The sequence below is a fragment of the Schistocerca piceifrons genome, chromosome 7 (genome assembly GCF_021461385.2).
Source record: "Schistocerca piceifrons isolate TAMUIC-IGC-003096 chromosome 7, iqSchPice1.1, whole genome shotgun sequence".
In the NCBI taxonomy this organism is placed as follows: domain Eukaryota; kingdom Metazoa; phylum Arthropoda; class Insecta; order Orthoptera; family Acrididae; genus Schistocerca; species Schistocerca piceifrons.
Genome location: NC_060144.1, coordinates 11,155,214 through 11,180,483, shown reverse-complemented (window position 1 = coordinate 11,180,483; position 25,270 = coordinate 11,155,214). Strand labels below are relative to the sequence as shown.

Below are 25,270 nucleotides of genomic sequence, written 5' to 3'. Positions count from 1 at the left end.
TCACTGCCGGACAGTATACGAGTCAGACGACGAAGAAAAGAGCATTAAGAGATCTGTACGGGCATATCATTACTCTCTTTTGCATTTATACCAATAAATAATACAGACTATTATTGCCTAACAGGCAAGTCTTCAGGACATGAAAGAAATAAACAAACAAGAGCATTGTATTAATGCACATATACAAACATTTGACACTGTTGATACTTGCTCTTTACACATTGTTATCCAACAGGCGGACGTGTACCGATTCTCGATATCCTGGGCACGTGTCCTGCCAACTGGGGACCTTGACGTCATCAACCAGGCTGGCATCGACTACTACAACAATCTCATCAACGAGCTGCTCGCGAACGGAATCCAGCCTCTGGTGAGTCAGGGTAAACTGTCTTCACTTCAGACAGGATAGTCTAGAAGGGCAATCGTTCGAAGCTTGTTCGTGCATTTCATTAATTCATTCTTCCATTCCACATCGTGTTCCGTAAATCCCGTAATGAAGGAGAGTCTTCACCAATGTGGAAAGGATCAACGTACACAGTAATAGGTAAAAGGTAAAACTACTGGCTACCTCTGTAAAATATATTAACAACAAATTATGAGTAGCTCTAATGTACTCGAATTGATACCTATGATAATTAGTCACTAACTATTGCCACCGAGAATAACTCCGAAAGTATGATAGTAGCTGAAAAGTTTGTGGGACAGAAGTTTCATGGGACAACGGGGGCCATAATATGACGTTGGTTTTTTGTTGCTAGGTGGAGTCGCTTCAGAGACATGATCGTGAACTTTGTTCTTTTTTAATGGGGTGCTATAGTTTGGTACTTATTTTATGATAGCGGCTGTTGCTGTTGTTGTTGTTGTGGTCTTCAGTCCTGAGACTGGTTTGATGCAGCTCTCCATGCTACCCGATCCTGTGCAAGCTTCTTCATCTCCCAGTACCTACTGCAACCTACATCCTTCTCAATCTGCTTGGTGTATTCATCTCGGTCTCCCTCTACGATTTTTAACCTCCACGCTGTTCTCCAATGTTAGATTTGTGATCCCTTGATGCCTCAGAACATGTCCTACCAACCGATCCCTTCTTCTAGTCAAGTTGTGCCACAAACTTCTCTTCTCCCCAATCCTCTTCAACACCTCCTCATTAGTTATGTGATCTACCCATCTAATCTTCAGCATTCTTCTGTAGCACCACATTTCGAAAGCTTCTATTCTCTTCTTGTCTAAACTACTTATCTTCCATGTTTCACTTTCATACATGGTTACACTCCATACAAATACTTTCAGAAACGACTTCCTGACACTTAAATCTATACTCGATGTTAACAAATTTCTCTTCTTCGGAAACGCTTTCCTTCCCATTGCCAGTCTACAATTTATATCCTCTCTACTTCGACCGTCGTCAGTTATTTTGCTCCCCAAATAGCAAAACTCCTTTACTACTTTAAGTGTCTCATTTCCTAATCTAATACCCTCAGCATCACTCACCTTAATTCGACTACATTCCATTATTCTCGTTTTGCTTTTGTTGATGTTCATCTTATATCCTCCTTTCAAGACACTGTCCATTCCGTTCAACTGCTCTTCCAAGTCCTTTGCTGTCTCTGACAGAATTACAATGTCATCGGCGAACCTCAAAGTTTTTATTTCTTCTCCATGGATTTTAATACCTACTCCGAATTTTTCTTTTGTTTCCTTCACTACTTGCTCAATATACAGATTGAATAACATCGGGGAGAGGCTACAACCCTGTCTCACTCCCTTCCCAACCACTGCTTCCCTTTCATGCTCCTCAACTCTTACAACAGCCATTTGGTTTCTATACAAATTGTAAATAGCCTTTCGCTCCCTATATTTTACCCCTGACACCTTCAGAATTTGAAAGAAGTATTCCAGTCAACATTGTCAAAATCTTTCTCTAAGTCTTCAAATGCTACAAACGTAGGCTTGCCTTTCCTTAATCTAGCTTCTAAGATAAGTCGTAGGGTCAGTATTGCCTCACGTGTTCCATTATTTCTACGGAATCCAAACTGATCTTCCCCTAACTCGGCTTCAACTAGTTTTTCCATTCGTCTGTAAAGAATTCGCGTCAGTATTTTGCAGCTGTGACTTATTAAACTGATAGTTCGGTAATTTTCACATCTGTCAACACCTGCTTTCTTTGGGATTGGAATTATTATATTCTTCTTGAAGTCTGAGGGTATTTCACCTGTCTCATACATATTGCTCACCATATGGTAGAGTTTTGTCAGGACTGGCTCTCCCAAGGCCGTCAGTAGTTCTAATGGAATGTTGTCCACTCCCGGGGCCTTGTTTCGACTCAGGTCATTCAGTGCTCTGTCAAACTCTTCACGCAGTATTGTATCTCCCATTTCGTCTTCATCTACATTCTCTTCCATTTCCAGAATATTGTCCTCAAGTACGTCGCCCTTGTATAGACCCTCTATATACTCCTTCCACCTTTCTGCTTTCCGTTCTTTGCTTAGAACTGGGTTTCCATCTGAGCTGTTGATATTCATACAAGTGGTTCTCTTTTCTTCAAAGGTCTCTTTAATTTTCCTGTAGGCAGTATCTATCTTACCCCTAGTGAGATAAGCCTCTACATCCTTACATTTATCCTCTAGCCATCCCTGCTTAGTCATTTTGCACTTCCTGTGGATCTCATTTTTGAGACGATTGTATTCCTTTTTGCCTGGTTCATTTACTGCATTTTTATATTTTCTCGTTTCATCAATTAAATTCAATATTTCTTCTGTTACCCAAGGATTTCTACTAGCCCTCGTCTTTTTACCTACTTGATCCTCTGCTGCCTTCACTACTTCATCCCTCAAAGCTACCCACTCTTCTTCTACTGTATTTCTTTCCCCCATTCCTGCCATTTGTTCCCTTACGCTCTCCCTGAAACTCTGTACAACCTCTGGTTTAGTCAGTTTATCCAGACCCCATATCCTTAAATTCCCACCTTTTTGCAGTTTCTTCAGTAGCTATCGAGACGAATCCAATGATGTGGACAATTCTCTCTCGCATATCGTGAAAATAGCAAATATTCGCTGAACACGGCGTATCCGTCTGCCATTGACATGTAAACACCATTCGACGGTTTCGCAATACAACACTAATACGAACCATAAGGCTGGTATCGTCGAATCAAGCGAATGTGAATGATGTATTTCTTCGAAGAACAAGTCGATATGCTTCTCATTTACGGAGAATGCCAACGAAATTCAGTGAGAGTTGGAAACTGATCGCTGAAAGATATCCCAACGTACTCACCCTACACGTCGAACATTGAAATATGTGTATGGTAAATTGAGAACAACTGGATCTTTAATGCATCGGAAACATATCCGGCAAAGGCAAGTTACTAACGGGGAAACGGTATTCTTGCCACTGTGGTTCGAGATCGTCGTGTTAGCGTCAAATCGCAAGAGAATCTGGCATGAGCAAGAGTAGTGCGTGTTCTGTTTCTTCTTTTCTTCTGTAGTGGTCAATCCAAGGATTGGTTTGCAACAGCTACAATGGCAGCTTGTCTCCATTCTGTGCGTCTTTCAGCTTTTCTCTTCATTTCTTTATAGGTGTCACATCCCACATCTTTCACGATTTGATCCATGTACTCAGTCGTGGTCTTCCTCTTGGTCTTTTTCCCTCGACATATCCCTCTATGTGTTCAGGAGTCCTTTATGTCTTAATAGATGGCCTGTAAATTGCACTCTTCTTTTAACAATGAAACTCGAGAAGCTTCTCTTCTCACCTGCTCTTTCCAGAACCACTTCGTTGGTGACCTTGTCGATCCATTTTATTTTGAGCATGCGTCTATAGCACCATATTTCAAAAGAATTTAGCTTCTGCTGTTCCTCCGTCCCGAGAGTCCATGTTTCACACCCATAGCATGCCACACTCCACACATATGATTTCAAAAATCTTTTCCTGGTTTCAAGGCTGATGCTCTTAGATGTTAATATGTTTTTCTTCTTGTTAAAAGCAGCCTTTGCTTGAGCTATTCTACTTCTCACTTCTGTCTTGCTCCTTCCATCCCTGGTAATATTACTGCCCAGATAAGTAAATTTATTAACTTGTTCAAGCAGTTCATTGCCTACATGAACTTGGACTTTCACTTGATCTTCTTTGTCGCATGCCATTACCTTTGTTTTTGCTTTATTAATTCTCATATTATATTCTTCACCCATAACTTTATCCATTCTATTCAGTAGGACTACAAGATCTTCTTCACTTTCAGCCAGGACAGCTATATCATCGGCATATCTTATAATATCTATTCGTTGGCCATGAATTACTACACCTGTCTGTGAATTTTCCCTTACTTTTTTCAGCGCCTCTTCAATGTATACGTTAAAGATAGCAGGGGATAGTGCGCAACCTTGTCGGACACCTTTCCGTATCTGCACCTCTGCGTGTTCTGTATCGCCATAAATTCCATTCTTACCATATCAGTCTCCACCAAGAATTAACTGGTACGGGCTGTATGCGTCGCACTGAATTCTGCCGATGGGCTCAACTTCAGATTCAGAGGGATGACACATTTATTGATTTTATTTTAGTTACTGACGAGGTTAGATTCACGAACCATGAAAATGTTACTTTGCATAACATGCATTATTGGGCAACTGAAAATCCACGTTGGCTGCTACAAGTTGCACACCAAAAACCGTTGTCAGTGAATGTATGGTGTGGGATTCTGGAGGACAGGTTATAGGCCGCTATTTCGTCTAAGGAAATCTTAATGGTAGGAAGTACACCACTTTCCTGTAAGGAACGTTAGGTCTGTTAGTGGAAGAAATACCTTTAGGAAGAAGGAACAGAATGCGGCATCAACACGATGTGTGTCCGGCTCATATTTCCCTGATGGCTAGAAATGAGTTGCAGAAACAATTCCCAAATCGTTGGATTGGACGCAGAGGAGATGTGTCGTGGCCGGCTCGTTCGCCAGACTTGACGCCCCTGGATGTTTTCTTGTGGGGATTCGTAAAAGACATTGTAACTACACGTGAAGATATGTGAGAGAGAATTGTCAGAGCTTGTGCTTCGGTAAGTGCCGATGTGATAAGGAATACCACTCAATCCATGATAAGAGGATTGCAGCACTGCATTGATACCAATGGTCATCACTTCGAACACCTTCTGCAAATGGACGTTCATGCCACCTTTGTGACCTTCGTTGATCTTCAAAGAACTTACTGTTACACATCATTGGATTCGTCTCGATAGCCGCTATCAGAAAATAAGTACCAAAGTATAGCATCCCATTTGAAAAAACAAAGTTGAGCTTCATATCTCTGAAGCGACCCCACCTAGCAACAAAAAGCCAACGTCATATTATGGCCCCAGTTGTCCCATGCAAGTTATATATATGTTTTTAATCTAATACTTTGAACATAGCATTTATGTAACTTTAAACAACTACTGCCTCTATATTATGTAAGTCATTATATTTAGTAGAACTATAAGAGTTACGTGGAATTTAGATTGTTTAGCCCAGGTATTCTTAAACATTGTAAAAGGAGTTATCATGAGGCATTCTTGTACTTCGCTTTTTAAGATTTGGAGAATTTCAGTTTCCTGCCTGATGTTCATGGCCAATCTGTTACAGATTTTTGAAACAGAATATAAAGCTCCATTTTTGAAACAAAGAGAGGAAGTTATTTCTAGACTGGTGCCCGAAACTTAAGAACGAAAGTAACTTCCACATGGTGAGTCATTTCCACGTAACATATCTTGATGAAGCTTGGACCACACAAGACCTGCTATAGTACAGTGCAGACAGTAACTGAAGGAAATTTGCAATGAAACGAACAGAGATGACAGTTTTATTCACAGACGGTAATTACACTGAAGTCACCGTTGTTCGTGATGGTCCCCTCGACATTGCAAAAGGCAGGCCACATTTCTTGATAGGCTCTGTGGTCGCCACAGACGACAGTGCGCACTCTGGAACGTGCTGCCGTGCAGGGCACGTGTCTGGTAGTGAGTTCTCATTGGGGCGTCCCACCCCTCCAGCAGTGAGGTTAACGACTGCTGGACGGTCGCCGGTGCCTGAGGGAGAGCTGCGGTACGTCTCGCCAGAGCAGCCCACGCTCACTCGATGGGGTTTAAGTCGGGGCAACGGACAGGAGAGTCCATTCGCCGAATACCCTCTCGTTCTACGAATCCACGATCTGCGCCCTTCCACATGTACATCTACATGTACGTAGACGCTCGACAAGCCACCGTACGGCGCGTGGCGGAGGGTAGCCTGTACTCCTGCTAGTCATTTTCTTTCCTGTTCCACTCGCAAATAGAACGAGAGATAAACGACTGTCTATATGCCTCCGTAGGAGCCCTAATTTCTCGTATCTTATCTTCGTGGTCCTTACGCGCAACATGCGTTGGCGGCAGTAGAACCGTTCGGCAGTCAGCTTCAAGTGCCGTTCTCTACATTTTCTCAACAGTGTTTCTCGAAGAGAACGTCGCCTTCCCTGCAGGGATTCCCATGTGAGTTCGTGAAGTATCTGCGTAACACTTACGCGTTGCCTGAACCTACCGGTATCAAATCCAGCAGCCCATCTCTGAACTGCTTCGATGTCTTCCTTCAATCCGATCTGTTACGGATCCCAAAAACTCTAGCAGTACTCAAGAATAGATCGCACCAGCTTCCTATATGCGGTCTCCTTTATAGGTGAACTACTCTTTTCTAAAATTCTGCCAATAAACCGATGTCGACCATTCGTCTTTCCTAACACAGTCCTCAAATGCTCGTTCCACACGATATCGCTTTGCAACGTGTAACGTCGCGAGTCAGTCCGCCACAGTGTTTTAATGCAGTAGGGGGTCGTAGCTTTGGAGCAGGTGGCGGTGACAGCCGCTTGCATCTCGGCGTGATTGAGTAAATCCCTGTCGCTAGCGCGGCCGTGGGAAGTGCTACTTCCGTCAGTTCCAGCGACAGAATATTCAAACCCCTAAGAACCTAAATAAACGATACTAAATATTATTCAGTTTTGATAAAACTTAATGTGTAGGCTTTTGTTATTAAAAAGAAGCTGGCTGCAAAATCTCAGCTTTCTGGCTGGGGTATTTTCAAAATTAGAGAAAATTACCTAGAATACCAAAAACCGACACTTAGGGAATTAAATTCAGTTAGGAACTTTAATAGTTTATCTTTTGGTATTATTTGAAAACATAAACAGAGCTCTCAGTGTGCAGAATTAATTAATTGAGCTTTTCATATTAAAACTTTAATTTTCATTTTTGTAATATAAAATTCAGACAAAATTACTATTTGTGTCTTATGTCGTTGTGGGAGTAAATGAGAGTGAGTGGGAGTGTGTATGTGGCACATATGTTAAATTTCAGGATTAATTTTATGTAATGCGTTACGCAGTCATAGTGTGGCAAAGATGTTCGTACAAACATTGCTGATGACGTATATCCAAGAGTACTTGTTTTTGTAAGAAGGCAGGCAGAATGATTATTTGTAGAGTAATGTTTTCCTAAAATTATCTCAAGATTAATTTTCATTTAGTTTCAATTAATAAACATTATACTAATAATTTGCTTGTCGAAGCGACGCCAGTGAATCTGATGTAGTGATTGGCTCAGAACAGTTTAGGCACGAATATGATCTTGAAAGACTGATCTGATTAGCTGTTCATTTGATCAACCAATCACAGCCAAGTGTTTCCCACGCTCTATCAAGTAGTATATGAGCTGTGAGAAACGGCATTGAGAGAGTCATGGACTAGCTTTTGAGACGCGAAGGTCATGTTAAGTGTGTGTGTCCATAAAATGTGTAAGATGAAGAAATGTTCGGTCCTTCGCGTTCAGATGGATTTGTAATGGTAGCTTTTGTTGCTACGAACATTTTGTAAAAGTTTGAGAGTCGTGGGATATTTTGTTCGGGAGATATACCCGTGTGACTTGTTAGACTTGGAAAATTCCGCGTGGTTATGTTCTGTGTGCTACTACAGAATGTATTTGGCGAGCAATCTTTGTGAAAGAAATCCACTGAACGACTTACGTAAGAAAACAACGTTATGTGTAGAAAGTGACTGTATATTCTCGTGATTATTCTCGGAATGGACTTAGGAGAATCCCGGGTGCTTTACGTGTGACATAAACTGGGAACTTATAATAGCAGTTTTGCATACTAAATGTGGGCTGATGATACATGTTGAAGCAAAGAAAATAAAACCTACTTTTATCAGATTTCCGAACTTTCACTGAAGATCACGATTCTGTTTTCCACTCGAAAATTTATAATGAATATTTTACAGGAAGAATCGTAACGAGATTTACGCGGCCTCAGTAATTGTAGATATTAGGTGCTGTTTTCATCACAGGTTCAATAAAGGTTTTTTTCTTCCTATTCATCCGCATATTTCCTCATTTACGGCTACCTGCCATACATCAGACCAACTGGAAATTTTGTCTAAGTCGTCTTGTGTCTTCCTACAGTCACCCAAATGCGACACCTTACCGTACACCACGGCATCATCAGCAAACAACAGCAAATTGCTGCCCACCATGTCCGCCAAATCATTTATCTATTTATGTATGTTCGATGCAATCGCTCATTGTCATCCATAAAAATAAAGTCAGGGCCAGATACAGCACTGAAAAGACTCACACGGGGAATATGTATAGTGTCACAATAACGTTGATCAGTGACTGTAGTGTGTCCAAACGTCTGAAGGTCAGTACACCCACGAAACATTATGTCTCCTCACCCTGTATCACCTGAATTATCAAAACGATGACGTTCGACAATATTTCTGAGTGCGTTTCGTGCTATGAGGGTACGTCCAGAAACACTAAGCAGCCTGAATCTGCTCTCATCCGAGAATGACCACACTCCCCGTTGGTACGGTTCATACGCTTTTGGCACCGTCGCAAATCGTTGTATGCGGTACACCCACCAGTCGACATTATTGTGCCACCATACTCCTTCACCATCTGCATCTTTTCAGGGCCGTATTCAGTCTGACTTCATTTTTATAGCTGACAACAAGAAAGCGCGACCGCATCAGGCCACGTAAGGAGCTCTGGCAATGAGAGGGTAATTGGCGAAAGGACTGGACTGCCAGTTCCCATCGAGCACGTACAGCCATGGCACACGTATTGCAGAACGTCCACATGCACCACCGGACTATCCAGCGGTTCACAAACTGCACTCCTTGATGAATGGAACACACTGCCACAACACCTCTATATTGAACGGAACTCCCTGCCACAAGAACTCTATAATGAATGGAACACACTGCCACAACCCTATAATGAATAGAACTCACTGCCACAAGAACTCTATAATGAATGGAACACACTGCCACAACACCTCTATAATGAATAGAACTCACTGCTACAAGAACTCTATAGTGAATGGAACACACTGCCACAACACCTCTATAATGAACAGAACTCACTGCCACAAGAACTCTATAATGAATGGAACACAGTGCCACAACTCTGTAATGAATAGAACTCACTGCCACAAGAACTCTATAGTGAATGGAACACACTGCCACAACAACTCTATAATGAATAGAACACACTGCCACAACAACTCTATAATGAACGGAACGCACTGCCACAAGAACTCTATAATGAATGGAATGCACTGCCACAACACCTCCATAATGAACGGAACTCACTGCCACAAGAACTCTATAATGAATGGAACACAGTGCCACAACTCTATAATGAATAGAACTCACTGCCACAAGAACTCTATAGTGAATGGAACACACTGCCACAACAACTCTATAATGAATAGAACACACTGCCACAACAACTCTATAATGAAAGGAACGCACTGCCACAAGAACTCTATAATGAATGGAATGCACTGCCACAACACCTCCATAATGAACGGAACTCACTGCCACAAGAACTCTATAATGAATGGAACACAGTGCCACAACTCTATAATGAATAGAACTCACTGCCACAAGAACTCTATAGTGAATGGAACACACTGCCACAACAACTCTATAATGAATAGAACACACTGCCACAACAACTCTATAATGAAAGGAACGCACTGCCACAAGAACTCTATAATGAATGGAATGCACTGCCACAACACCTCCATAATGAACGGAACTCACTGCCACAAGAACTCTATAATGAATGGAACACAGTGCCACAACTCTATAATGAATAGAACTCACTGCCACAAGAACTCTATAGTGAATGGAACACACTGCCACAACAACTCTATAATGAACGGAATCCACTGCCACAAGAACTCTATAATGAATGGAACACACTGCCACAACTCTATAATGAATAGAACTCACTGCCACAAGAACTCTATAGTGAATGGAACACACTGCCACAACAACTCTATAATGAATGGAACACACTGCCACAACAACTCTATAATGAACGGAACTCATTGCCACAAGAACTCTATAATGAATGGAACACACTGCCACAACTCTATAATGAATGGTACACACTGCAACAACAACTCTATAATTAACAGAACTCACTGCCACAAGAACTCTATAATGAATGGAACACACTGCCACAACATCTCTATAATGAACGGAACTCTCTGCCACAAGAACTCTATAATGAATGGAACACACTGCCACAATTCTATAATGAATAGAACTCACTGCCACAAGAACTCTATACTGAATGGAACACACTGCCACAACACCTCTATAATGAATAGAACTCACTGCCACAAGAACTCTATAGTGAATGTAACACACTGCCACAGCACCTCTATAATGAACGGAACTCACTGCCACAAGAACTCTATAATGAATGGAGCACACTGCCACAACTCAATAATGAATAGAACTCACTGCCACAAGAACTCTATAATGAATGGAACATACTGCCACAACAACTCTATAATGAACGGAATTAACTGCCACAAGAACTCTATAATGAATGGAACACACTGCCACAACACCTGTATAATGAACGGAACTCACTGCCACAAGAACTCTATAATGAATGGAACACACTTCCATAACTCTATAATGATTAGAACTCACTGCCACAAGAAGTCTATAGTGAATGGAACACACTGCCACAACAACTCTATAATGAACGGAACTCACTGCCACAAGAACTCTATAGTGAATGGAACACACTGCCACAACGCCTCTATAATGAATGAAACTCACTGCCACAAGAACTCTATAATGAATGGAACACACTGCCACAACTCTATAATGAATAGAACTCACTGCCACAAGAACTCTATAGTGAATGGAACACACTGCCACAACACCTCTATAATGAATAGAACTCACTGCCACAAGAACTCTATAGTGAATGGAACACACTGCCACAACACCTCTATAATGAACGGAACTCATTGCCACAAGAACTCTATAATGAATGGAACACACTGCCACAACTCTATAATGAATAGAATTCACTGCCACAAGAACTCTATAGTGAATGGAACACACTGCCACAACAACTCTATAATGAACGGAACTCACTGCCACAAGAACTCTATAGTGAATGGAACACACTGGCACAACAACTCTATAATGAATAGAACACACTGCCACAACAACTCTATAGTGAACGGAACGCACTGCCACAAGAACTCTATAATGAATGGAATGCACTGCCACAACACCTCCATAATGAAAATAACTCACTGCCACAAGAACTGTATAATGAATGGAACACACTGCCACAACAACTCTATAATGAACGGAACTCACTGCCACAAGAACTCTATAGTGAATGGAACACACTGGCACAACAACTCTATAATGAATAGAACACACTGCCACAACAACTCTATAGTGAACGGAACGCACTGCCACAAGAACTCTATAATGAATGGAATGCACTGCCACAACACCTCCATAATGAAAGGAACTCACTGCCACAAGAACTGTATAATGAATGGAACACACTGCCACAACTCTATAATGAATAGAACTCACTGCCACAAGAACTCTATAGTGAATGGAACACACTGCCACAACAACTCTATAATGAATGGAACTCACTGCCGGCCGGGGTGGTCGAGCGGTTCTAGGCGCTGCAGTCTGGAAGCGCGAGCCCGCTGCAGTCGCAGGTTCGAATCCTGCCTCGGCGTCGATGTGTGTGATATCCTTAGGTTAGTTAGGTTTACGTAGTTCTAAGTTCTAGGGGACTGATGACCTCAACAGTTAAGTCCCATAGTGCTCAGAGCCATTTGAACCATTTGGAACTCACTGCCACAATAACTCTAGAATGAATGGGATACACTGCCACAAGAACTCTATACCGACCTTTCGGCCCGCATGAGAGGATGTTGCACAGCGTGCATTACCAACAGTGGTGTACACACACTATACAATATCGTACCTTTTGTGATGCTCCCGCAGTGACTTTGGTGTAATAACTGCCTTTGAACAAAAGTGCCGTCTCTGTTCGTCTCATTACGTATTTCTGTCAGTCACCACCTGTACTGCACTGTAGCAGTTCGTTCGACGTACGGTCCAAGTTTCATTGAGCTGCGTTACTTGGCAGTGAGACGTCATGTGCAACTTACTTTCGTAGTTAAGTTTTGCACACCGGCGCATTTCTAGGATTGTGTTTGTAGACGACTGAATTCGTGCTAATTAATCACAAACGCCTTTAGGGAGTATTGGCATATACGTTTAAGAATCTCTGCATCCCCGAAGCGGCTGGTACAAGAGTTTTCTTTTCACCCTTTTGTAATACTCATTAATACTCATACTGCGCACTTCCGTAAAATAAGTACTTTTTTCAGCTTAGATGCGATGCTCCAAAAGATTATACCATAGAACAGAACTGAGTGAATGTATGCTAGCATCCTGTGTGCAAAGCAACACGGCGAGTGAAATTTCTGAGTGCAAAACCGGCAGCATTGACTTTTTTTGATGACCTTATCCACTTGTTTGTGCCAGCTCATTTAATTATCCATCTGGATCCCCAGGAACTTTACACACTGAGCTTCGTCCATAGTATGCTCATTGATCTTTGCTTCCGGTACCTTTAAATCATTTTTATTTCTTAGCAATTGCGTAATATGCATTTTAGTAAGATTAAGGCTTAAACTGATGCCTGTGAACGAGTTGTAACCCTGTCCAATTATTTTACAGGCTGCGTCTGGTGTGAATATGTTTCGGCGATTTATCAGTCATGCTTGTGTCATCAGCATATACACTATGTGATCAAAAGTATATGGACACCTGGATGAAAATGACTTACAAGTTCGTGGCTCCCTCCATTCATATTGCTGGAATTCAATATGGTTTTGTCCCACCCTTAGCCTTCATGAAAGCTTACAATATCGTAGGCATACGTTCAATCAGGTGCTGGGAAGTTTCTTGGACAATGGCGGCCCGTTCTTCACCGAGTGCTGCACTCAGGAGAGGTATCGATGTCGGTCGGTGGGGCCATTCAAACACATCCCGCAGGTGTTCTACACTCCTGGAAATGGAAAAAAGAACACATTGACACCTGTGTGTCAGACCCACCATACTTGCTCCGGACACTGCGAGAGGGCTGTACAAGCAATGATCACACGCACGGCACAGCGGACACACCAGGAACTGCGGTGTTGGCCGTCGAATGGCGCTAGCTGCGCAGCATTTGTGCACCGCCGCCGTCAGTGTCAGCCAGTTTGCCGTGGCATACGGAGCTCCATCGCAGTCTTTAACACTGGCAGCATGCCGCGACAGCGTGGACGTGAACCGTATGTGCAGTTGACGGACTTTGAGCGAGGGCGTATAGTGGGCATGCGGGAGGCCGGGTGGACGTACCGCCGAATTGCTCAACACGTGGGGCGTGAGGTCTCCACAGTACATCGATGTTGTCGCCAGTGGTCGGCGGAAGGTGCACGTGCCCGTCGACCTGGGACCGGACCGCAGCGACGCACGGATGCACGCCAAGACCGTAGGATCCTACGCAGTGCCGTAGGGGACCGCACCGCCACTTCCCAACAAATTAGGGACACTGTTGCTCCTGGGGTATCGGCGAGGACCATTCGCAACCGTCTCCATGAAGCTGGGCTACGGTCCCGCACACCGTTAGGCCGTCTTCCGCTCACGCCCCAACATCGTGCAGCCCGCCTCCAGTGGTGTCGCGACAGGCGTGAATGGAGGGACGAATGGAGACGTGTCATCTCCAGCGATGAGAGTCGCTTCTGCCTTGGTGCCAATGATGGTCGTATGCGTGTTTGGCGCCGTGCAGGTGAGCGCCACAATCAGGACTGCATACGACCGCGGCACACAGGGCCAACACCCGGCATCATGGTGTGGGGAGCGATCTCCTACACTGGCCGTACACCACTGGTGATCGTCGAGGGGACACTGAATAGTGCACGGTACATCCAAACCGTCATCGAACCCATCGTTCTACCATTCCTAGACCGGCAAGGGAACTTGCTGTTCCAACAGGACAATACACGTCCACATGTATCCCGTGCCACCCAACGTGCTCTAGAAGGTGTAAGTCAACTACCCTGGCCAGCAAGATCTCCGGATCTGTCCCCCATTGAGCATGTTTGGGACTGAATGAAGCGTCGTCTCACGCGGTCTGCACGTCCAGCACGAACGCTGGTCCAACTGAGGCGCCAGGTGGAAATGGCATGGCAAGCCGTTCCACAGGACTACATCCAGCATCTCTACGATCGTCTCCATGGGAGAATAGCAGCCTGCATTGCTGCGAAAGGTGGATATACACTGTACTAGTGCCGACATTGTGCATGCTCTGTTGCCTGTGTCTATGTGCCTGTGGTTCTGTCAGTGTGATCATGTGATGTATCTGACCCCAGGAACGTGTCAATAAAGTTTCCCCTTCCTGGGACAATGAATTCACGGTGTTCTTATTTCAATTTCCAGGAGTGTATATTATCCAGGTCAGGAGTCTGTGCAGGCTAGTCCTTTACAGGGATGTTATTGTCGTGCAACCACTCCGCCACAGGCCGCACATTATGAAGAGGTGCTCGATCGTCTTGAAAGATGCAATCGTCATCGCAGAATTGCTCTTCAACAGTTGGAAGCAAGAAGGTGCTCAAAACATTAGTGTAGGCCTGTACTGTGATAGTGCCACGCAAAACGATAAGGGGTGCAAGAACCTTCCATGAAAAACACGACTGCACCATAACACCACCGCCTACGAATTCTACTGTTGGCATTGCACACGCTGGCAGATGACGTCCACCGGGCATTCGCCATACCCATACCCTGCCATCGAATCGCCACATCGTGTACCGTGATTCGTTTTCCCACTGTTCAATCATCCAGTGTTTACGCTCCTTAAACCAAGCAAGGCGTCGTTTGGTATTTACCGGCGTGAAGTGTAGCTTATGAGCAGCCGCTCGACCATGAAATCCAAGTTTTCTCACCTCCCGCCTAACTGTCATAGAACTTGCAATCGATCCTGATGCAGTTTGGAATTCCTGTGTGATGGTCTGGATAGACGTCTGCCTATTACACATTACGACCCTCTTCAACTGTTGGCGGTCTCCGTCACTCAACAGACGTGAGCTCCGCGGAGCGCCCCATTCTGCTCTCTCACGATGTCTAATGACTACTGAGGTCGCTGATATGCAGTACCTGGCAGTAGGTGGCAGCACGATGCACCTAATATGAAAAACATATGTTTTTCGGGGTGTTCGGACACTTTTGATCACATAGTGTATTGCGGCTTTTGAAGAGTCCTCAAATGTCTCTGGTATATTATTTTTAGACCAAGAACAGGATTGGGTCAAGCACCGAAGCTTGCAGCACACCACATCTAATGCTTGTCCACTTCGAATTTAATATTAATCCTGTCGTATCATTTGTTAATACGAGTCCCTGATTTTTACGTTAAGATGTGACTCCATCCATGCATGGAGATGATATTTAATGCCACACCATTTTAATTTCCCCAGCAAGATTTTATGATCTATATAGTTACACTCATCTCTTATATCTACGTTCTTCTGTAGTTAGAGGTTGCAATTCTGGAAGACATTCACCTTTCTTCCCCGTTTCTGTACTTCCATCTTAACGTAAATTCTATATCAGACCGACTCTGCAATCTGAGCAACATATCCCAGGCTGTACAAAACCACACATGTTTTCCTATTTTTTCGTCAGTCCTGTTTTAGATTGGACAATTCAGATGAATAGTCAGATCAGCTTTTTCTGATGAAGTGTGGCTGTATGTTCTTGGCCATTATGTTAATATACACTATTTGATTAAAGGTGTATGGACACGTATTACTGGACATTAATATAGGATATATCTAGTCTTCGCGATTCCACGGCTTTAATGCTACTGACGACACTTTTAGTGAGGTATCTGAATGTCTTTGAATGTAAAGCATCCCTTACTTCCTCAACAGCCGAAACCAGAGACGGTGGTCGTGCTGGATACTGGAATCTGGAGAAAAGCCGACGTTCTAACACATCCCAAAGGTGATCCATTGGTTTCAGGTCGGGACTCAGAGCAGTCCATTTCAGGAATGTTATTGTTCACCAACCGCTGCCTCACAGATTCTGTTTTATGAGAGACTTCTCTGTCATGCTGATACAAACCATCACGGTCTCCGAACAGTCCCTCTACTTTAACCAATACAACATGGTGCACTATGTATTCACATCTTTTTAATTTTAGACAAGATTTTACTTAAAGGCAACAATAGGACCATATCTGAACAACGAAGAAAGCCCCATACCTTAACATCGTCTCCTTCATAATACACTGTTGGCATTCCGTGGCAGGTAGCGTTACCCAGGCTTTCGCCAAACCCAAACCCCTCCATCGTATTGCCACACGGTAAAATGCGATACATCACACCAGATCACTCGTTTTTGTCCAATCAGCCTCCGCAAAGCTAGGTGACCGTTGTCCGTCAGTGAATTATGGTTGCCCGGTTTTGGTTTATTTGTGATTATTCCTGTTGTGTCGGCTACTGTGGGAGTCAGCCGTGGCCGGTGAAATGAATCCAAAATCATTTGTGCATACCACATGCTGATCAATACAACACTTTATTTCTAAAAAGAAAAGAAACTTATCTTCTTGTGCCTCCTACGTTCGATGACTTTTCTCTGTTACTACTCGCAGGACGCAAACTTAAGTATCGTCTTCCTGTTTCTCAGTACTGATGCTCTCGAAGACTGCGACCGAACTGGGTCGACCAGCGACGGGCGGCTGGTTAAATCAGCGTCGACAGGGGGCGCTGAACTCTGTTTTCCATTGGCGCGCGGGTCAGCACCTTCTTGACGGCGCTGCGCTGGTCAGCGTGCAGTCCCTTCTTTAGAATTGCAGAGTTCCTTCAAGTTCCCACATCGCCAGCAGTCGACTTTCACAGCGTTAGAAGGGTTGAAATGACCCTGAGGGATTTGTTACTCACGTGACCTCCAATGCCAAGTCCGTTCGAACTCGCTGAGTTATCCTGACCGATCCATTTTGTTGTTACTGCTTCTCTGCTCACAACTGTATACTCCCCCTCTCTTTTTAGTACTGCCCAAAGTCTCCTGACATCTAGTGGTCAGTTCCGTGTTACACAGGGGTGCTCCGTTATTCTCATCAGATAGAGCGCAGTTGTGGTGTTGAGTCCCTAACTTCGCCCGTTCTGAAATGGAGCACAGGATTAGGCGAGGGGTTCAAGGCAATAATTTTAAAAGACCTGTGGGGAGACGGTGTTAATAATAGCTGGTCACAATATGAGGCCAACCAAGTTGAAGAACCTAGGACGTGCCCGATTAATGTAAGCATATTTCTGCTTCGAGCAAGTCTCTGACACTACGAGATTCTTGAGCTCGCCTGATCAGTCATAGCGGACAATCACCGTTCCTTATATTTGAGCATATGCAAAGAAGGGCAGTTTGACCTATGGGGGGAGTGTGATGGAGATGCTAGAAAATCTGAACTGCCAAACGCTTGAAGATGGACGCAGAGTATTCCGTGAAAGTCCACTTAAAATGTTTCAAGAAGCAGCTTTAATTTGGGATTCTAGGAATATATTAGAATCCCCTATGCATCGCTCTCGTAGTGATCGGTAAGGCATTAGGACAATTAAACAACTTGGATAGAGGCGTTTACACTGTGTTTGATACCGCGTTCCATAAGCGCACTCAGTGGGAAGAAGTCCTAATAACCGGTACAATAAGATATGCCTCCTGCACTTTACAGTAGTTTCACACTGTAGATATAATTTAGAGAATGCGACAATGTAACTACTACACTTATTAAAATATTTCAGGCTATTATGCCGCCGTTGTACCTCTGGATCACGGGGTCCCGGGTTCGATTCCCATCCGGGTTGGGGATTTTGCCAATGGCCTTGTTGCAGTGGTATCACCGGTTCCCGTCTTCGAACTGAAGACCACAACAACCAAAACTACAATGCTCACTGCCGTAAATGCCATCCTTATTTTTCCGGTCATGTGCGCCGTGGTCGAATGAAATTCTGGGAGAAATGCAAAAAATTTCTTCCCTGTGTGCGAGAATCTTCTGCGGCATAATAACTAAACTCTGTTCGAACAGGCCTTGGAAGACCCTTATCAAAGTAGTAAGATTAAAAACAGCTGACCAGTTGCAAAGGATAAAGTAATCTTTACCTAGGTTTCGATAGATTTAAATCTATCTTCTTCAGAAGGCGGCCTGAGGACAATGAACAGCGTAATTTATATTAAAAGGTATGAAACATAAGTCAAGATTTTTTTTTTTTTCCTTTATTGTAATTCAATTCCCCATCGGGGCGGGCTGGCAGCAGCATATGCGCTGCTCTTCAGCCGAAAGACATAGAACAAAACAATAGAAGACATGTAAAAACAGCAAAGGAGAGAAGAAGGCGAACATAGATATAAAAAAGGGAGAACATCATGGAAGGCAATAGACAAAAAACGGGGTGACTGTAAAATGGAGATAAAAAACTGTTTAAAAGTAGCACACACAAAAGGCCACACACTGCGACGATTAAAAGAACACAAGGCACAGTATGACTGGAGCATAAAGGTGTTGACAGATGGCATAGCACACAACGTAACACTGACGGCGAACCTCAAGGCAGTACACAATTAAAATCACACCTCTTGACGCACACGAGAAACAGCACTAAACACAACACTGATATGGCACACTGATGATGATCAAGACAGAGGATCTGCCAGGTTCAAGGAGATGAGGGAGACCTGAAGAAGGGAGGGAGGGGAAGAGATGGGGGAGGGGAATGGGGGGCGCGCGGAAGAGGGCCAGGTAGGGAGGGATGTGGGAAGGAGAGAGGCAAGTGTGTGGTGCAGGGTCTCAGGGGAGGGGGGGATGGAGGAAAATCCGCTCTGGGAGAAGGAGGAAAGAGGAGAAGGGGGCCCTGGGGAGGGGGGGGGAACAAGGCCGGGTTATAGTTGGAAGGAAGGGTATATGTCACGCCGAAGTTCATCATCCAGGAGGGGGAGGGGTTGGAAATTGCCCTGATGAAGGAGATGGAGGGTGTGGAGGTGGAGAGAGGGAGGTATACAGCGATAGAGGCGCGGCAACGGGCAGGGGGTGGAGAGGAAGGAGGAAACCAGAGTGTGGGGGGGATCACCCCTGCGAACAATGTAAAGGATGCGGAGATGTTGGAGGAACAAGAGGAGGTGGGGGAAGGGGATCAGTTCATACAGGAGCTGTGTGGGGGAAGGAAGGCAGATACGGAAGGCAAGGCGGAGCGCATGGCGTTCAAGGATTTGGAGGGCCTTGTAAAAGCAGGTGGGGGCGGAGATCCAGGCGACGCTGGCATAACAGAGGATAGGACAGATGAGGGATTTGTAGGTGTGGAGGATGGTAGAAGGATGCAATCCCCATGTCCGGCCGGACAGGAGTTTCAGCAGGCGGAGGTGGGAATGGGCTTTCTGCTGGATGGTTAGGAGATGAGGGGTCCACGTGAGGTGTCGGTCAAGGGTGAGGCCAAGGTATTTCAGGGTGGGGGTGAGTTGGATAGGACGACCATAAAGGGTGAGGTAGAAATCATGGAGGCGAAAGGAGCGAGTGGTGCGGCCTATGATGATTGCCTGAGTTTTGGAGGGGTTGAGACAGAGGAGCCACTGGTTACACCAAGTGGTGAACTGGTTAAGGTGGGTTTGGAGGGTAGGTTGAGACCGTTGAAGGGTAGGATAGAGAGCCAGGAAGGCGGTGTCATCAGCATATTGGAGAAGGTGGACTGGTGGGGGTGGTTTGGGCATATCAGCTGTATACAAGAGATAAAGGAGAGGGGAGAGGACAGAACCCTGGGGGACGCCAGCCGTGGGATAAAAGATACGGGAGTTGGTGTTGTGGAGGGTGACATAGGAAGGACGGCGCCAGAGGAAGGAAGCGACCAGACGGACAAAATTGATAGGCAGGGCGTAGGTTTGGAGTTTAAAGAGGAGACCGGGATGCCATACACGGTCATAGGCAGTTTGGAGGTCAAGGGAAACAAAAATGGCGGAGCGACGGGAGTTGAGCTGGAGGGACAGAAGGTGAACAAGGTTGAGGAGTTGGTCGTCAGCAGAGAAGGAGGGTCGGAAGCCACACTGGGTAAGCGGGAGGAGGTGGTGTTGAGCAAGGTGCTGATGGATACGGCGGGAGAGGATGGATTCAAAGACCTTACTGAAGACGGAGGTGAGGCATGTAACTTACGGCGTAAGCGCCACCTGCCTTTTTGATGTATGTATCTACGTTATTGTTCTTAAGGCTCCCACAATGTCATAACGGGAGTGTTAAATGCTGTCCTTTTATTTATTGTCACTCTATCTAAGGACGCAATTAATATTGATATTTTACATGTTGCTTCAGTATGCCAATCGGCACATAGTACGCGACCTGAGCGCCACCTGCGCTGGCTGCAGTGCTACTACGCTGGCCGATTTTACTCAGTCGCTTATGCGCTCTCCAACTTCCATGTACTTATTTTTATTTGTCTGACAAACCCTATTCTCAGGGCTATATTTTATTTGGACTAATGGAGCTATGCACATGTTTGTAAATACAATGACATATCACTCCATGTTAATGTAATACTGTAAGTACCAGGAATCCTTCTCATATTTTGTAATACAAGTTTCTCCTAATATATGTTGAACTCTATTCTTGACTTATGCAAAAAATCAACACCACCTCCCCCTCCCCCTGCCGTCACCATGGACACCACCCCTCCTCCTGCCACCCCTACCTTGCCCCCCACCCTCCACACCTTTGTCCTGTCAACTCCCGATCCTAAGTTCCTCGACGCTCGTACCCTCACCAAGGAAACACGAAAGTACTTACCTGGTGCTCCCATCTCCCAACTCATTCCCCGCAGGGACTCAGTCCTTATCAAGTCCCCGTCCCCATCCTTTCACACCGACCTCCTGCAAAAACTCCCACGAGTTATGTTTGGCCCCCACGCCTCTCTGACACCCTTCCTTTCTGCTTCCACTCCTCGTCAGCCCCAGCCTCCCTGTCGCCCCCCCCCCCCACCTACACCGCTGTGATCACGAAGCTCAGCCCGGTGATCACAGAGGATGAAGTGTTGGTAGAACTGAACTCCCACCCGGACTTGGAAATCCGCTCTGCCCGCCGTATCCACAATGCCTCTGGTCCCACCTACCTCATGCGGGTATTCTCAGAGTCTGCCCCACCCATAGACCATCTCCTCACCCAAGGTGCCCTGATATACCACCGTCGCCACCCTGTTGAATCCTCCAAATCCCCTCCCCAATCCTACCGTTGCCAGCGGTGCCTGATGTACAATGACCACCTGACTCCCAACTGCAAACCCCCCCACCCCCCCACCTGTCCCCATTGCAAGGCCTCCCACTTTCTCAAGAACTGCCCCAACCTCGCTGCTCCTCCTTCCTGTCATACCTGCAATGGCCCCCATCCCACATACTCCCACAAGTGTAAAGCTAAACCCCCTCCAGCCACCCCTGAACTTACAGTCCCAGTTCGTCCCGTCGATCCTCCTGTCCACCCTAACAATTCCCTCCGTCCACCCCCCACGGCCGAGGACATCATCCGGTTCATTACCGTTGTACTCCAAAACATTCACCCTTTTCAGCGCCCGCACACCTTCCAACAAATATCCCTTGCTGCTTGCTCTGTTTTCCACCTGAACACCTTCGCCACTTACTCCCACAACCAAGCCCACTTCACCTTCACCCGCCTCGACACCCTAGTTTAAGTCTCTTCCCTTCCCTCTCTTCCCCCCCTCCTTCCAATCATGGCGCGGCACGAGTCTCGCATCCTCTTCCAGAACATTCGCTCCTTCCGCTCCAACAAATACATCCTCATGCACACCCTCTCCCATCACCAGGTCGACACCTTCCTCTTGAACGAAACCTTTCTCCAGCCCCACCATTCTATCCGCACCTCCCCCTATATCCTCCACCGCACTGATGCTCCTGGTCCTCGTGCGCAGGGTGGAGTCGCGATTGGCCACCTTAAGCATATCCCCGTCCGGCCACAACCTCTCCTCAATGACCCCACTGAACACCTTATCCTTAGCGTCTTCTTCCCCTCCCTCACCATTACCTGTGCCACCATCTATGTCCGCTCCACTGCTCCTCTTCCTTATGACTTCATCTCACACATTGACCACACCTTCTCCACCTATGTGATTGCCGCCAACCTCAACATCCATAGCCGCACTCCTGCTGCCCTTCGGCGGTGGCATCAGTTCCTCTCCACAATCCAGGGTGACCTTGTTCCCATTCCCCAGCACACCCGACCCGAAAGTAACACCACTCCCGATGTTGTCATTGCCTCCGCCAACCTCCTTGGGCGTATCACTGTCGCCGTCCTTGACCCCACAGGTAGCGATCACCTCCCTGTCCTTCTCACCATAACGTCTGCAAACCGCCCCCCTCCAGCTCCGCAACCTGCACCCCCTCCCAAGGTCGTCCATGACTATCGCCGTGCCAACCGGGACTCCATCTCCACCCAGGTCGAAAGCCACCCTCTTACCTATCGCCATCCTGACGACATCATCCGCGCCTCGTCCTTCCTTCAAACGGTGATTACTGACGCCGTGGAGGCCCATGTTCCTACTAAAACCATCCACCCACACCGTCCCACTCTCCCTCCGCGGGCTGTCCTCCTCCTCCGTGAATCCCGCCGCCTCTATCGCTCCTTCCTCCGCACTCGTGACAGGGATACACTCCAACGCCACCGGCAAATACAGCAACACGTACGGAACCTTATTACAGCAACGAAACGCCGGGACTGGCGCCAGATCTGCACACAACTCAATGCCACCCTCCCTATCAACTCCTCCAAGTACTGGTCCGCCTTCCATCGTCTTACTGGTTCCCTTTCCGCTCCCCACTACCCCCTTCTCCATAACGATCGCCCCCTTCCAGACAACCTCAGTAAGGCCAACCACTTCGCTTCCCAACTTTCCGAGGTCTTCCCCATCCCTGATGATCCCCACTTTGATTATTCTCTTTTCCCCACGGTCATGGAACGTGCTGATACCTCCGTCGCTCCACTTGCTCCTAGCCTCCAGTACTTGGGGCAGTTGCCCCCCTCCGATGTCAACACTCCCATCACAGCACAAGACATTAAACTTCTCCTCCAGTCCAAACGCAACACGGCCCCTGGTCACGACTATGTCACCTACCGTCACCTTCGAGAAAGCCCCTATTCCTTCCTAACTGTCCTCGCCCATCTCTATAATGTCATCCTCTCTACTGGCTTCTACCCTGACCTGTGGAAGACCTCCCGCGTCCTCCTATTCCTCAAACCCAACAAACCCCCTTCTGCCGCCTCTTCCTATCATCCCGTCTGCCTCACCTCCGTCTTCAGTAAGGTCTTTGAATCCATCCTCTCCCACCGTATCCATTGGCACCTTGCTCAACACCACCTCCTCCCGCTTACCCAGTGTGGCTTCCGACGCTCCTTCTCTGCTGACGACCAACTCCTCAACCTTGTTCACCTTCTGTCCCTCCAGCTCAACTCCCGTCGCTCCGCCATTTTTGTTTCCCTTGACCTCCAAACTGCCTATGACCGTGTATGGCATCCCGGTCTCCTCTTTAAACTCCAAACCTACACCCTGCCTATCAATTTTGTCCGTCTGGTCGCTTCCTTCCTCTCGCATCGTCCTTCCTATGTCACCCTCCACAACATCAACTCCCGTATCTTTTATCCCACGGCTGGCGTCCCCCAGGGTTCTGTCCTCTCCCCTCTCCTTTATCTCTTGTATACAGCTGATATGCCCAAGCCACCCCACCAGTCCACCTTCTCCAATATGCTGATGACACCGCCTTCCTGGCTCTCTGTCCTACCCTTCAGCAGTCTCAACGCACCCTCCAAACCCACCTTAACCAGTTCACCACTTGGTGTAACCAGTGGCTCCTCCGTCTCAACCCCTCCAAAACCCAGGCAATCATCATAGGCCGCACCACTCGCTCCTTTCGCCTCCATGATTTCTACCTCACCCTTTATGGTCGTCCCATCCAACTCACCCCCACCCTGAAATACCTTGGCCTCACCCTTGACCAACACCTCACGTGGACCCCTCATCTCCTGACCATCCAGCAGAAAGCCCATTCCTGCCTCCGCCTGCTGAAACTCCTGTCCGGCCGGACATGGGGATTGCATCCTTCTACCATCCTCCACACCTACAAATCCCTCATCTGTCCTATCCTCTGTTATGCCAGCGTTGCCTGGATCTCCGCCCCCACCCGCTTTTACAAGGCCCTCCAAATCCTTGAACGCCATGCGCTCCGCCTTGCCTTCCGTATCTGCCTTCCTTCCCCCACACGGCTCCTGTATGAACTGATCCCCTTCCCCCACCTCCTCTTGTTCCTCCAACATCTCTGCATCCTTTACACTGTTCGCAGGGTTGATCCCCCCCACCCTCTGGTTTCCTCCTTCCTCTCCACCCCCGGCCCGTTGCCGCGCCTCTATCGCTGTATCCCTCCCTCTCTCCACCTCCACACCCTCCATCTCCTTCATCAGGGCAATTTCCAACGCCTCCCCCTCCCGGATGACGAACTTCGCCGTGACATATACCCTTCCTTCCAACTATAACCCGGCCTTGTTCCCCCCCCCCCCTCCCCAGGGCCCCCTTCTCCTCTTTCCTCCTTCTCCCAGAGCGGATTTTCCTCCATCCTCCCCTCCCCTGAGACCCTGCACCCCATACTTGCCTCTCTCCTTCCCACATCCCTCCCTACCTGGCCCTCTTCTGCGCGCCCCCCATTCCCCTCCCCCATCTCTTCCCTTCCCTCCCTTCTTCAGGTCTCCCCCATCTCCTTGAACCTGGCAGATGCTCTGTCTTGATCATCATCAGTGTGCCACATCAGTGTTGTGTTTAGTGCTGTTTCTCGTGTGCGTCAAGAGGTGTGATTTTAAT

The 25,270-nt window shown here is 46.5% G+C and overlaps 1 protein-coding gene across 1 annotated transcript in view; it reads left to right on the top strand.

The window, feature by feature from the left end:
• Positions 1 to 25,270, top strand: part of LOC124805018 (myrosinase 1-like) — a 108,096-nt gene that overhangs the window by 22,102 nt on the left and 60,724 nt on the right. The window contains exon 3 of the mRNA XM_047265425.1: positions 236 to 370. Within this exon, the coding sequence (XP_047121381.1) occupies positions 236 to 370 (135 nt within the window). The remainder of the gene's footprint in view (positions 1 to 235; positions 371 to 25,270) is intronic.